Consider the following 16,588-nt stretch of genomic DNA (forward strand, 5'->3'; position numbering starts at 1 on the left):
ATAGATTTGAACCCGTGTCGAGTGGGTTCATGTGGCCAACCACTCGACCATATCGTCTCCCCCAAACTGGCCTACCTCCTGTAACTTTAAACTCGGTTCAAACTAAATTATCTGCCCCTAAGCCTGTGGCGACGTGGGATCGTTCGCTTCACTGCGCGAGAGGTACGCGTCGCTCGTTTTTTTTCTAATGGCTCGCAGAGGAGAATTATATATATATAGATTATACAGCGGTCTAAAATGCTCAATAAAATGTTTCCATTGATCAATTTAGTAATAATAACAATTGCATATTCTATGGTCATCCAAAAGAAAGCTTCCCTGAAAATTTCAGCGCGCTAGCTAACTGGGAAGTGCCAGAAATTTCGATCGCAAGATTTGATTGGAAAGACAAACACAGAAACACAGACACAGAGAAAGCAAGTTAAAGAAAACGTGGGAAAATAGTTTCAAACTAAATTATCTGCCCCTAATAGCCGTCACTAAACCCGGCTCTTCGATTGTAAAAAGCTCATGGTTGATAAATTCGAACAAAGTCTCGAGTTCAAACGCGCTGGCAGATAAATCTCGATCCCCTAAAACACTTATAATTAAGAACAAAGAAGAAGAAAGAAGAAGATTGTAAACAGGTGGGGGTGGGGGTGGTTACGATATGCCTAGAGAGGAAGAGAGGGGACTGCTAGGCGCGCTTGAAGCTTGTTTTCTATCGTCTCCAAGAAGAGTATTATATATATATAGATTTTGTCTCTCTCTCTCTCTCTCTCTCTCTATATATATATATATATATATATATATATATATATATAGACATATATATATATATATGTATGTATACATATATATATATATATCTATATATATATATATATATATATATATATATATATATATATACATACATATATATATATATATATATGTCTATATATATATATGTCTATATATATATATGTCTATATATATATATATATATATATATATATATATATATATATATATATATATATATATAGTGGATTGAGAATATAAAAATGAGCTTCTAAATGCATACGCAATAAGGAGATGTACACATAATTATTATATTTGGATAAAAAAGAACACATACGATCACTTGTCTCTTCAGAAATCTTAATATGTTTTGTGACAAACCCTTTTAATTTATACTTGACATACACACAATCTCTCTCTCTCTCTCTCTCTCTCTATGTATATATATATATATATATATATATATATAGACATATATATATATATATGTATGTATATATATATATATATATATATATATATATATATATATATATATATATATATATATATATATATATATATACATACATATATATATATATATATATGTCTATATATATATATATATATATAGTGGATTGAGAATATAAAAATGAGCTTCTAAATGCATACGCAATAAGGAGATGTACACATAATTATTATATTTGTATAAAATAGAACACATACGATCACTTGTCTCTTCAGAAATCTTAATATGTTTTGTGACAAACCCTTTTAATTTATACTTGACATACACACAATCTCTCTCTCTCTCTCTCTCTCTCTCTCACACACACACACACATATATATATATATATATATATATATATATATATATATATATATATATATATATATATATATATATATATATATATATATATATATATATATATAGACATATATATATATATATATGTATGTTTATATATATATATATATATATATATATATATATATATATATAAATATATATATATATATATAAATATATATTTATATATATATATATATATATATATATATATATATATATATATATATATATATATATATATGTATGTATATATATATATATATATATATATATATAGACATATATATATATATATGTATGTATATATATATATATATATATATATATATATATATATATATATATATATATATATATATATATATATATATAATTTATTTATAAATATATATCACTATTGTTGTAATATTTGTCAAATTTATTTGTGGTATTCATATTGCACACTACAGGATGGTAATCAACGATTCAATCCATGAAAATATTCATACACATATTTCGACATTAAAAACAATTAGTATGTGATTCATTGATAAGTGTCTTGTGAAAACCATCTTTGTACTTTTCAATTTTTTCTATAGGTACTAATTTTATATAGATAATTAAACTGTTGAAATTGTTGTTTCACATTCCGATGATACAGTGATCCGCACAGTTTGTAGAGTGTAATATTCAAATACAGAAAACTGAATCAGCAATATCAAGAGTACGCTGAGTTCAACAACGTGAATACTAAAGTGGGTGTTAATTAAGTGTCCTTAGCTTTATATCCGTACCACTTTTCAACTTCTCTCAAGTGCTTGTTTTGGTGTAAATACAATCTGCGTCACAACAACCAGATTAAGCTCCTATCTAACTGAGAGTTTATAGCTTGCTTCATGATATTTTATCCTTACGTTTAATAATAACGTAATAGCAAATTTACCAAAAACTACGCTAGTTTAATAATTTCCACATAAATTCTCTATCACTTTATTACAGAACAACCATTCCTCATAGATTTCGTCCTTTATACACAATAACTTATCTGTTTAAATGTCTATACATTTAAAAAAAACACTTAAACCTCGAGACGTGATTATCAGTTCCGTTCGTCAGTCTAGTTCCCACATATAGAAAAAAAAACTATATCATCACGAGGAGACATCCCTTGTAGGAAGTTTCATTAAGTCGAAGTCACGTCTGATTGCCTTCCGACCTGTAATTAAAATCGTTTCCGGTTTCGTGCTTAGAAAAGCGCATCCTGGAAGAGATGGGGGAGAGGAGGAAGTTATTACATTCTTGTTTGTAAGCATTCTGTTATGGAGGTAAGGCCATCTTTTGTGTTATTAATAACACACTGGAGGCTATGCGTGTAATTGCAGGTAAAGTTGGATGTGCTGTTGTAAAACTGCTTCTTGTTAAAAAGTCATTCCAAAAATATATCGCACACATTACACACTGGATATAAGCTACACAATCCCGTCGTTCATGGGGCTTGAAAGTTTCTAAAATTAGCACACAGATACATTTTATTAAATCAACCGAAATAAACAATATTCTCTTAATTTTTATTTTGAAATATTTTTTTATTTTCTTTCTTTTCTGCAATTAGGATCATTTCAATAGACATGTTTTGCATATTAAAGTTAAGCTTAAACATTAAACATGATAAGGATCGCTGCCATCGATCAGTTTACTGTAAACATTATGCATACTTTAGCATTATTGGATAAACCATTGTTAAGAAAGCTCATTAAACTGTAAACGCAATCCAAATTTTTGCATTATTGAAAAAAAACATTGTGAATATAGTAGTGTTGACTAGAAAAATGATACCATTAGACAATAATAACATTGGTGAATGTTAAAATAGTATTAGCTGTATTAGCTATTTAATCTGAATTGATAGTTTTTTTAAATAAAAAAAAATCCAATTAAAAAATGGCCTACGTACTAAAAATACTACTACTAAATAAAAATAAACTTGGTTTTGACAAAAACTCCATTCAGCCTTTGGCTTATGAGCGTGTTATTACGACTCTGAATGAAATTTAATTTGGATAGAGTAAAAATTTGATCACTTCGTTTACCACAATGTAACTAAAAATGTAAAATCAAACAAAAAATCTTGAGTGATCTCTCTTCAAACTAAAATTCCACTCCTTGAAGAAAGCATGAGGTACACAGCTACAAGGCCGGCTGTGATGGTAAACCCGCTCGCCTTTAGCAGTGATGCATAGTTAGCTCCCAAGTTACCTATCAAAGTAAAAATATTCCTCAATGTTTTTATATATTTTAATCATAATTTATACTTTGCAGCTCAGCTACATTTAAATTAAATCAAAACCATTACAGGTATCATACAAGAAAAAAGACACATTAAATTATTTTTAACCAATTATGTGTACATATGCTTTTGAATAGTAAATAATGTTTTTTTTTTATTTTTTTTTGATTAAACTATATTTAAACTGCTTTAAGTTTTGTGGTTTGGGGGGGGGGGTAGTGATTTTTGTAAGCTTGAGAAATAGTAAAATTTAAAAAATACTTCACAAAGCCACAGAACAAAAATTCACAGGAAAAAATGGACACAAAATCATTGTCGTAAAGGAAATCATTGTCTATAGGAGAGGGATCAATCGAAAATTAAAACAAGCAAAATGGAAAATAGTATAAAGAATAAGCCAGCAAGCAAATAAAAAAAGTTAAAAGTGAAACTAATTGAAGTAAATGACATGTATTCTAACTTGTACTCTTTTGTTTCAATCTTCCAAAAAAAAAATGAAACGTTAACAATATGTAAACAAAATGAGCTGCTTTTTTTTCAGTTTGGAGAGTTTTTTTACTTATAAAACCGTGCAGTTAAATTCCATATGTTTTAAATGGGTGACCGGAAAGATGCTCAACGCAAAACTGCGCATCGGAAGACTACGCACAAAAAAGTATGAAACAGTATTTTAGGGTTATTAATTCGAGCATTTATAGATATTAATAAATAGTACATTGTAGCAAAATAAAACATAAATCCTAGAAATTATACACAATGAAATTGTATTAGTATATTTAAGTTGCGTAATTTTCTATTTGCGCATTTTTCCGTTGCGCAGTTTTCCGATTGTGTATTTTTTCTGAGAACCGTTTAGACGTCCTACTCTAACGTCACCTAAACTTTTTATTTAGCGTGTAGACGTTGTTGGCCAGTTTCGACTAAGCCTTAGAGTATTTCGATCTTCGCAAGCCTATGCCACATTCACATTTCAAGTTTAAATTAAACCAAACATTATTTAGAAAAATAAGCAAAAAATAAATGACTCACCAATATCTTTATGCTCCTCTGAAAAAACCATTTAAAAACAACAAAAATTAGTTGCTCTGTTTCAAAGCATGAACAGAAATATAGGTTCTACACAAAAGTCAAAAAAGTGAAGTCAACAAAACAAACATAACATCACAATCTGATGGTTAACACATTTTTTAGACAACTAAATTAACATACATACGTGTAGTCTATACACATAATATACATATAGGGTGATAAATATAGATCTGTGTTAGTTATTCAACGAATTTGTAAACAAATATTTGCATTATAATTATATAACGTGTAAGTTTAAAAAAAGAATTTTAAGATATGGCACTATATGAAGTGGTTGCTTAAAAACGGAACAACATATAATTTGTTAAAGTAAAAAAGTAAACAACATATGATTGTACATGATGTGGCCAAGTAAAAAAAAATGTAAACATCACGTGACACGATATAATGTGTGAAGTAAAATTGTCACCTTCAAGTTTCTCCAGTTGCATTTCAACTGAAAACAAATATGAAAAAATAAAGTTAAGATTTGACATTGAGTTCAAATGCTTTACACATTTGTGCAATCTAACCCTGTACTATGATATGTAAATAAAATAAAGTGACTTTTAAAACTGGTTGACATGACTGTTTTTAACTATCTTATTATTATTATACGCTGTATATTATATGAAAATGTCTATATGTTGGTTAGTGGGTGTGCTGGTCGCCTAAAATTGTAACTCAACGTTGAGCCAGAAGCGATTTTTCTCTTTTTTTTTTAGATAAATTCATTCCCTCCGACTTTTCTAATTTTCAATTTACTTAGATAATGATTGGATAAAAACGAATTCACAGATTACTAAAACAAAAAAAAACAAAAAAAAAAAAAAAAATCACTGGCCACCCATGTATTCGAAGCATCCCCACCCCGGGCCTAGCGGGTAAATTACTCTATCTACCACCCTCAGAAACAGAATGTTATATAGCTCAGTGTTTCTATTAGCTTCTTATAACGACTTTATAGACAATTCAACAAATCCTATTAAATTTGAGTACTGCTTACCGCATTTAACGGTAACTCAATAAATCCCACTAAGTTTCAGTACTATATACAGCAATTAACCGGCTATTTAATCAATCCCGCTAAATTTGAGTACTACGTACATCATTTAACAGGCTATTCAATAAACCCCCCAGCAGTTGAGAGCTACGTACATCATTTAACAGGCTATTCAATAAATCCCCCAGCAGTTGAGAGCTACATACATCATTTAACCGGCTATTCAATAAATCCCCCAGCAGTTGAGAGCTACATACATCATTTAACCGGCTATTCAATAAATCCCCCAGCAGTTGAGAACTACGTACATCATTTAACCGGCTATTCAATAAACCCCCCAGCAGTTGAGAGCTACGTACATCATTTAACCGGCTATTCAATAAATCCCCCAGCAGTTGAGAACTACGTACATCATTTAACAGGCTATTCAATAAATCCCCCAGCAGTTGAGAACTACTTAGATCATTTAACAGGCTATTCAATAAATCCCCCAGCAGTTGAGAACTACTTAGATCATTTAACAGGCTATTCAATACATCCCCCAGCAGTTGAGAACTACGTACATCATTTAACCGGCTGTTCAATAAATCCCCCAGCAGTTGAGAACTACGTACATCATTTAACAGACTATTCAATAAATCCCCCAGCAGCTGAGAACTACTTTCATCATTTAACCGGCTATTCAATACATCCCCGAGCAGTTGAGAACTACTTACATTATTTAACCGGCTATTCAATAAATCCCCCAGCAGTTGAGAACTACTTACATCATTTAACAGGCTATTCAATAAATCCCCCAGCATTTGAGTACTACGTCCAGTACTACTCACCGCATGTTGCCGGCACCTGCTGTACGTGCCGGTTAAAGAAGTCCACGACCCCGGCCCTCAGAGTGTTGTCCATGTGACACTTCTGACCCACACACGCGAACACATCAGTGACACGCCTAGAACAAGAGGGAGGGGACGGTATGGTCGGGTGGTAGAGCGTACGACAACTTACACGAAAGTCTCGAGTTCGGATCCCGGGCTGGAGTCCGTACAAAGTCCTGAGTTCATTCAGCTTTAATGGATACCTGACTTACGTTTGGGAAAGTAATGGCTGGGTATAGTGCTGACCATAACATTTTCATATGCCGATATCACTTAAAAAAAGGTCCACTTCTCCACAGTCTACTGCAATTCTTTTCGCTGTTTCAAATTCCTTTCTTTCCTTTCAGCCTCCTCGATAACGCTACGTCGCAATGTCTCCCTGGGTCGACCCCTGGGTCGCTAGCCTTGGGGGTTCCCCTCCAGGCTTGCCTGGCTTTATTTCCAGCGTTCTTCCTAAGCGTGTGTCCAATCCAACGTTTTTTTCTCTCTATGATTTGCCTTTCTATTGTTTCCTGTATATCATCATCATCATTCCTTTGTGGCCCCTGGGGAGCAAAGGGCTGCTACCACACATCTCCAGCGGACTCGGTTTTGGGCTGCTACCTTAATCTGTGCCCATGTGAGCCCAGCTGTTTTCGCCTCTTCTTCAACCGTTCTTTTCCAGGTTTTCCTCGGCCGGCCCACCCTCCTTTTTTCCCTGGGGATTCCAGTCCAAAGCATGTTATGCGATGTTTTCTTTATCTTTTCTTAACGTGTGTCCGATCCATACCCATTTACGGGCCTTGATATCTTTCTCTATTGGCTGTTACTTTAAAATGTGCCACAGGTCCTTATTTGATATTTTGTCTGGCCATCTTATTTTAAGTATATGTCGTAAGCATTTGTTTACGAATGCCTTTAACCTATCAGTATTTGACTTCGTAACCCTCCAAGTCTCCGAGCCATAGAGCAGCACTGCCTTGACATTTGTGTTGAAAGTTTCCTGTACAAACATCTGACAAAGTTTTGGTTTTTCTATCTTGTCTTGCCATTTAATTTTAATAAAGCCTCCTCCTTAGGCAACTTTTTATAAAATTTATAAAAGATGGTGAAAATGGTTCCGTGTACAACCTTTGTGGTCAGCAGTTCTTTGACTCCAAAATCAGGATGTTACGCAGCATAGCAGGATAGGCCTATGTGGAAACCAGCCCAGGTCTGAACTGTAGAGTTTCGTGTTAGCAGTTATGTGCTCTACCCAATCGACCACCTGCGACTTATACTAACAACTCAGTACAGCTGCAAAATCTCAGAGTGTACATTAGGGGAGGGGTGGTCCCACGTTTAACAGAGAGAAATGGCAAAACGAGAACAAAAATAAAGGGAGTGAGTGAAAAAATAGAAGGAAACATGCAAAGAGAGAAGAGAAAAAGAAAGATATCCAGAAAGAGGATGAAATAGGAGAATGGAAAAGCTGAAAATGCTCGAAAGAGGACGAAAGGGTCTACGAAAGAGAGAGAGAGAGAGAGAGAGAGAGAGAGAGAGAGAGAGAGGGGAGGGGTAAAGATTGATCTTTAAAAACAAAAACCTATGCGATATTTTACTTAAATAGAGGAGTCGAACGAGACAAGTGTAATTTCTGTTGGTTAACCAACCAAAAGTTAAATTATTTAATCAATTAATTATTTTTTTTAAAATTAATGACATAAGTACACATTTAAAAACCTACTGGCAAATATTCTCATTAGTAGCATTAGCTCGTTCGTTTTCGGCGATCATAGTAGATATACAGGTAGTCCAGGAGGAACAGCCTGGGTTTAGATCATTAAAAACAATTAATTAAATGTATGTTACGTTATAGATTTACAGGTAGTCTAGCGAGGTCGGGTGTCACCCGGTGCGGCACTTAATGGTGTCACCTTCCAGAGGCGTAGCGACCCTTCCCGAGGACAAACTTTCTACTTTCGATTTGCACCCCCCCCCCCCTCAAACTTTCGAATTGCACCTCTTAAAGCACTATTTAACACTCGAATTAATCACTTAATTAAGTGGAATTATCATTTTTCTCCATATATTCTGCCATTTTTTGCCTTGGTGTCACCCCCCTAGATGGTGTCAGCCGGTGCGTTCCGCGACCCCGCCCCTCCCCCCCCCCCTCTTGCTACGCCTCTGAGTCTAGGAAAAACAGCCTGGGATAAGATCATTAAAAACAATTAATTAAATGTATGTTACATCAAATAATAGATTTTTACACGAGGTTACGTTTTACTCTCTAAACTGTTTTCAAATTGTATCTACTTAAACGTAAATGTACATGCCCAAGTAAATAAATAAACGTGTATTGATTTTTTTTTCTTTTTAAATGTGAATAAAAGAGTAGCTAATTTGTTTTTTTTTAGAAATTTTTGTCGTATAGTTCTTCCTAATCAACTGCATTGGATAAGTTTGCATAAGGGTGTAGAACCACTATAAAAAAATGAATAATAATAATTTTTAGTTTTAATTTTAAAAACAAATAAACGACATGTTTTTACTGAAATCTAGGATAAATAATGAATTAATTATATTACAGTTAAGCCATTGCTCGTTCGTGTTTGCTTCGGTTCGGGTTTTTATTAGGGCTGAGTCAAGCCCACACAAAAAAAAATATTGGTCGAAAAACGAGAAACCAGACTAACAGTATTTATGATACTTTTGTTTACTATATGTAAAAAAAAAATAACGAAGTAGTCAAATATTCAGGTGGGTAAATATCGTTACAAGGAAGCATACTAGTTAATCTGAAATATTTAGCCATGCCTATCTTTAATACCATTGTTTTTTAAAGGGCAGCAACACCAAGGGCACACAACACCAGTAACCACAAAGGGCCATTACCGCAGTATGGCGAGGCAGCACTAGTAGCAAGGTACATCCTCCCAAGTCCTTTTTCTGGGCTTGCCGACATCCCTAGGTGACTGCAGTTCTTATTATAGCAGTTAAAACCACAGTTTCCGCTCAAGAAGTCGGTCTGTAGAGAGAGAGAAAAATAATCACGAACATTCATGTTGTTGATTCCAACCGATGAGTAACGTTACAATACAACTCAACGATTTATGAATTCGCTGCTTTGTCCAGCTTATCAAATGTATGCTATCGGTAGAATGTGTGTAGACGGTGTGTACACTGTGTGTAGACGGTGTGTAGACTGTGTGTAGACTGTGTGTAGACTGTGTGTAGACTGTGTGTAGACTGTGTGTAGACTGTGTGTAGACGTTGTGTAGACGGTGTGTAGACGGTGTGTAGCCTGTGTGTAGACTTGTATAGACAGTGTGTAGACTGTGTGTAGACGGTGTGTAGCCTGTGTGTAAACGGTGTGTATGATGTGTGTAGACGGTGTGTAGACAGTGTGTAGACGGTGTGTATGATGTGTGTAGACGGTGTGTAGACGGTGTGTAGACGGTGTGTAGACGTTGTGTAGACGGTGTGTAGACGGTGTGTAGACGGTGTGTAGACTGTGTGTATGATGTGTGTAGACAGTGTGTAGACGGTGTGTAGACTGTGTGTAGACGATGTGTATGATGTGTGTAGACAGTGTGTAGACGATGTGTAGACGGTGTGTAGACGGTGTGTAGACGGTGTGTAGCCTGTGTATAGACTTGTATAGACAGTGTGTAGACTGTGTGTAGACGGTGTGTAGACGTTGTGTAGACGGTGTGTAGACGGTGTGTAGACGGTGTGTAGACTGTGTGTAGACTGTGTGTATGATGTGTGTAGACAGTGTGTAGACGGTGTGTAGACTGTGTGTAGACGATGTGTATGATGTGTGTAGACAGTGTGTAGACGATGTGTAGACGGTGTGTAGACGGTGTGTAGACTGTGTGTATGATGTGTGTAGACGGTGTGTAGACGGTGTGTAGACTGTGTGTATGATGTGTGTAGACAGTGTGTAGACGGTGTGTAGACTGTGTGTAGACGATGTGTATGATGTGTGTAGACAGTGTGTAGACGATGTGTAGACGGTGTGTAGACGGTGTGTAGACGGTGTGTAGACTGTGTGTAGACGGTGTGTATGATGTGTGTATGATGTGTGTAGACGGTGTGTAGACTGTGTGTAGACGGTGGGTATGATGTGTGTAGACAGTGTGTAGAAGGTGTGTAGACGGTGTGTAGACTATGTGTAGACGGTGTGTAGACTGTGTGTAGACGGTGTATAGGCAGTCAGTAAACTGTGTGTAGACGGTGTGTAGACTGTGTGTATGATGTGTGTAGACAGTGTGTAGACGGTGTGTAGACGGTGTGTAGCCTGTGTGTAGACTTGTATAGACAGTGTGTAGACGTTGTGTAGACGGTGTGTAGACGGTGTGTAGACGGTGTGTAGACGGTGTGTAGACGGTGTGTAGACGGTGTGTAGACTGTGTGTAGACTGTGTGTAGACGGTGTGTATGATGTGTGTATACGGTGTGTAGACTGTGTGTAGACTGTGTGTAGACTGTGTGTAGACGGTGTGTAGACGGTGTGTAGACGGTGTGTAGACGGTGTGTAGACTGTGTGTAGACGGTGGGTATGATGTGTGTAGACAGTGTGTAGAAGGTGTGTAGACGGTGTGTAGACTATGTGTAGACGGTGTGTAGACTGTGTGTAGACGGTGTATAGGCGGTCAGTAAACTGTGTGTAGACGGTGTGTAGACTGTGTGTATGATGTGTGTAGACAGTGTGTAGAAGGTGTTTAGACGGTGTGTAGACTATGTGTAGACGGTGTGTAGACTGTGTGTAGACGGTGTGTATGATGTGTGTAGACAGTGTGTAGAAGGTGTGTAGACGGTGTGTTGACTATGTGTAGACTGTGTGTATACTGTGTGTAGACTGTGTGTAGGCGGTCAGTAAACTGTGTGTAGACGGTGTGTAGACGGTGTGTAGACCGTGTGTAGACGGTGTGTAGACTGTGTGTAGACGGTGTGTAGACTGTGTGTATAGGGTGTGTAGACGGTGTGTAGACTGTGTGTAGACGGTGTGTAGACGGTGTGTAGACTGTGTGTAGACTGTGTGTAGACTGTGTGTAGACTGTGTGTAGACGGTGTGTAGACTGTGTATAGACGGTGTGTATGGTGTGTGTAGACAGTGTGTAGAAGGTGCGTAGACGGTGTGTAGACTATGTCTAGACTGTGTGTAGGTGGTCAGTAAACTGTGTGTAGACGGTGTGTAGACGGTGTGTAAACTGTGTCTAGACCGTGTGTCGACGGTGTGTAGACGGTATGTACACTGTGTGTAGACTGTGTGTAAACTGTGTTTAGACCGTGTGTAGACGATGTGTAACTGTGTGTAGACGGTGTGTAGACTGTGTAGACGGTGTGTAGATGGTGTGTAGAAAGTGTGTAGACTGTGTTTATACTGTATGTAGACGGCGTTTAGACGGTGTGTAGACAACGTGTACACTGTTTGTACACTGTGTGTAGACTGTGTGTAGACGGTGTGTAGACGGTGTGTAGACGGTGTGTAGACAACGTGTACACTGTGTGTAGACTGTGTAGAATGTGTGTAGACGGTGTGTATGTTGTGTTTAGACGGTGTGTAGACGGTGTGTAGACTGTTTGTAGGTTGTGTGTATGATGTGTGTAGACTGTGTGTAGACGGTGTGTAGACTGTGTGTAGACTGTGTGTAGACTGTGTGTAGACGGTGTGTAGACGGTGTGTAGACGGTGTGTAGACGGTGTGTAGACTGTGTGTATGATGTGTGTAGACAGTGTGTAGACGGTGTGTAGACTGTGTGTAGACGATGTGTATGATGTGTGTAGACAGTGTGTAGACGATGTGTAGACGGTGTGTAGACGGTGTGTAGACGGTGTGTAGACTGTGTGTAGACGGTGTGTATGATGTGTGTATGATGTGTGTAGACGGTGTGTAGACTGTGTGTAGACGGTGGGTATGATGTGTGTAGACAGTGTGTAGACGGTGTGTAGACTATGTGTAGACGGTGTGTAGACTGTGTGTAGACGGTGTATAGGCGGTCAGTAAACTGTGTGTAGACGGTGTGTAGACTGTGTGTATGATGTGTGTAGACAGTGTGTAGACGGTGTGTATGATGTGTGTAGACAGTGTGTAGAAGGTGTGTAGACGGTGTGTTGACTATGTGTAGACTGTTTGTAGACTGTGTGTAGACTGTGTGTAGGCGGTCAGTAAACTGTGTGTAGACGGTGTGTAAACTGTGTTTAGACCGTGTGTAGACGTTGTGTAGACTGTGTGTAGACGGTGTGTAGACTGTGTGTATAGGGTGTGTAGACGGTGTGTAGACTGTGTGTAGACGGTGTGTAGACGGTGTGTAGACTGTGTGTAGACTGTCTGTAGACTGTGTGTAGACTGTGTGTAGACGGTGTGTAGACTGTGTATAGACGGTGTGTATGGTGTGTGTAGACAGTGTGTAGACGGTGCGTAGACGGTGTGTAGACTATGTCTAGACTGTGTGTAGGTGGTCAGTAAACTGTGTGTAGACGGTGTGTAGACGGTGTGTAAACTGTGTCTAGACCGTGTGTCGACGGTGTGTAGACGGTATGTACACTGTGTGTAGACTGTGTGTAAACTGTGTTTAGACCGTGTGTAGACGATGTGTAACTGTGTGTAGACGGTGTGTAGACTGTGTAGACGGTGTGTAGATGGTGTGTAGAAAGTGTGTAGACTGTGTTTATACTGTATGTAGACGGCGTTTAGACGGTGTGTAGACAACGTGTACACTGTTTGTACACTGTGTGTAGACTGTGTGTAGACGGTGTGTAGACGGTGTGTAGACGGTGTGTAGACAACGTGTACACTGTGTGTAGACTGTGTAGAATGTGTGTAGACGGTGTGTATGTTGTGTTTAGACGGTGTGTAGACGGTGTGTAGACTGTTTGTAGGTTGTGTGTATGATGTGTGTAGACTGTGTGTAGACGGTGTGTAGACTGTGTGTAGACTGTGTGTAGACTGTGTAGACGGTGTGTAGACTGTATGTAGACTGTGTGTAGACGTTGTGTAGACTGTGTGTATGATGTGTGTAGACAGTGTGTAGACGGTGTGTAGACGGTGTGTAGACTGTGTGTAGACGGTGTGTATGATGTGTGTAGACGGTGTGTAGACGATGTGTAGACGATGTGTAGACTGTGTGTAGACGGTGGGTATGTGTGTATGATGTGTGTAGACGGTGTGTAGACAGTGTGTAGACGGTGGGTATGATGTGTGTAGACAGTGTGTAGAAGGTGTGTAGACGGTGTGTAGACTGTGTGTATGATGTGTGTAGACAGTGTGTAGAAGGTGTGTAGACGGTGTGTATGATGTGTGTAGACAGTGTGTAGAAGGTGTGTAGACGGTGTGTAGAGTATGTGTAGACTGTGTGTAGGCGGTCAGTAAACTGTGTGTAGACCGTGTGTAGACGGTGTGTAGACTGTGTGTAGACAGTGTGTAGACGGTGTGTAGAAAGTGTTTATACTGTGTGTAGACGGTGTGTAGACGGCGTGTACACGGTGTGTAGACTGTGTGTAGACTGTGTATAGACGGTGTGTAGACGGCGTGTACACGGTGTGTAGACGGTGTGTAGACGTTGTGTAGACTGTGTGTAGACTGTGTATAGACGGTGTGTAGACTGTGTATAGACGGTGTGTAGACGGTGTGTAGACGGCGTGTACACGGTGTGTAGACTGTGTGTAGACTGTGTGTAGACGGTGTGTAGACGGTGTGTAGAAGGTGTGTAGACGGTGTGTAGACTCTTTTAAACTAGTCATGGGGCGTGATGGTCGAACGGTAGAGCGTAGGACCGCTAGCCTGATGTCTCGAGTTTGGATCCAGGAACCGCCCAAATGACGTCACTGAGTCTATCCAGTTCTAATAGGCACCTGACTAACATTAGGGACTCTAACGAAAGCTACGCATATAACTGCGCACATTTTTCCATTATATGCCTAGGTTAAAAACATGAACTCTACTTCATCTGCAATATGACAGCCACGTTTGAAAAAAAAAAAAAACTATTAACCTAGTCATAATGTGTGGTTTGATCTATAGTAGAAAATTGTGAACGACCGTTTTGTGAGGATTTTAAAGTAGAGAACTCGACTACCGAGTGAGTTTCCATGAGTGGTGCCTAGCCTAAGTGTACTCACGTAGTCCACACAGCCGTAGCCCATACACGCATGCGCCGTGTTGATCGAGTCTATGAACAACCAGATGGCACGGGCGTGGTTGCACTCTTCTTCCTCTGGGTAATTCAATCAATCAATCAATCAATCAATCAATCAATCAATCAAATAATAAAACAATGAATCAGTTAATCAATTAATCAGTCAATCAGCCAATCAGTCAATAAAACCAGTCAATCTATGAATCAATCAATGAATCAATCAATGAATCAATCAATGAATCAATCAATGAATCAATCAATGAATCAATCAATGAATCAATCAATGAATCAATCAATGAATCAATCGATGAATCAATCAATGAATCAATCAATGAATGAATCAAACAATCAATCAATGAATAAATCAATGAATCAAACAATGAATCAATCAATGAATCAATCAATGAATCGATCAGTGAATCAATCAATGAATCAATCAATGAATCAATCAATGAATCAATCGATGAATCAATCAATCAATCAATCAATGAATTAATCAATCAATGAATCAATGAATCAATGAATCAATCAATGAATCAATGAATCAATGAATCAATGAATCAATCAATGAATCAATCAATAAATCAATCAATCAATCATTCAATGATCAATCAAGGAATCTATCAATAAATCAATAAATGAATCAATCAATGAATAAATCAATTAATCAATCAATGAATCGATCAGTGAATCAATCAGTAAATAAATCAACGAATCAATCAATGAATCAATGAATCAATCATTCAATGAATCAGTCAATGAATCAATCAATGAAATTAATCAATCAATGAATCGATCAATGAATCAATCAATCAATGAATCAACCAATCAATCAATCAATGAATCAATCAATGAATCAATCAATAAATCAATCAATGAATCGATCAGTGAATCAATCAGTAAATAAATCAATGAATCAATCAATGAATCAATGAATTAATCAATCAATGATCTTAAACAAAACTGATCATAGCCCTTATCTTAACCCTAACCAAGTTAGAGTAATTTTGAAAACAATATTTTCGATGTCGTCTTGGCGATAAATTCTTTTAAAATCAAACCAGGTGTAACAATTCTAGACAGACTTACTCAACTCCTTGAGGTATTGGTTCAAGACATTCTTGTTGCAGCCAGGCTGTTCCATGCCACCATTGGGGTAGAAGTCAACGTGACCCATAGCCTGGACCGCGCCCAACCCCAGGGATATCGAACTCAGCCTCGCCATATCGGTGTGGATAACATCCACAAACTTAGCATCCGTCGGATCCAGTCGTACGGTGGCGTTGAGTTTATCGAAGCCGAGGGCAGCAGGGTCTAGCCCTGTGGAGAGGAGGGACGATACGTTAGTCACAGTCTCAGTCATGTGACCAGGGTACGGCAGAACTATTACTTCAGGAACTGTTTGGCTGGCTTTCTGGCTTCACACGGGTGGGGTATGTGATGAAGTGGGCATACAAGTGTTTATCGAACTAAAGAGCTGTACGTTTTATATATTTGCACACACACACACACATACATATACACTGACGCATACACATTTATATGTGTATATGCATAAACTTGTATGCATATTGTCAGCTACAATGTTGAGAAAATATCTTGTAAAAATGTGCTATTTAGGCCTCAGAACAAAGCTAAAATCCATATTTGATTTTCAAGTCGTAGTAATATCTG

The 16,588-nt window shown here is 37.5% G+C and overlaps 1 protein-coding gene across 4 annotated transcripts in view; it reads right to left on the reverse strand.

Moving 5' to 3' along the window:
* Positions 1-3,176: 3,176 nt before the first annotated feature.
* The window catches only part of LOC131930735 (pancreatic triacylglycerol lipase), a 28,473-nt gene continuing 15,061 nt past the window's right edge, over positions 3,177-16,588 (reverse strand). For all 4 annotated transcript variants that reach the window (XM_059287333.1, XM_059287331.1, XM_059287332.1 and 1 more), the window contains exons 11-18: positions 16,004-16,234; positions 14,898-14,992; positions 9,667-9,799; positions 8,519-8,600; positions 6,772-6,887; positions 5,369-5,395; positions 4,900-4,917; positions 3,177-3,839 (exon numbers count right to left, since the gene is read on the reverse strand). In XM_059287333.1, the coding sequence (XP_059143316.1) occupies positions 3,727-3,839; positions 4,900-4,917; positions 5,369-5,395; positions 6,772-6,887; positions 8,519-8,600; positions 9,667-9,799; positions 14,898-14,992; positions 16,004-16,234 (815 nt within the window). In that variant the 3' untranslated portion in view covers positions 3,177-3,726. The remainder of the gene's footprint in view (positions 3,840-4,899; positions 4,918-5,368; positions 5,396-6,771; positions 6,888-8,518; positions 8,601-9,666; positions 9,800-14,897; positions 14,993-16,003; positions 16,235-16,588) is intronic.

The sequence above is a fragment of the Physella acuta genome, unplaced genomic scaffold (assembly GCF_028476545.2).
Source record: "Physella acuta isolate Inbredline_101_S28 unplaced genomic scaffold, ASM2847654v3 ptg001832l, whole genome shotgun sequence".
In the NCBI taxonomy this organism is placed as follows: Eukaryota; Metazoa; Mollusca; class Gastropoda; family Physidae; genus Physella; species Physella acuta.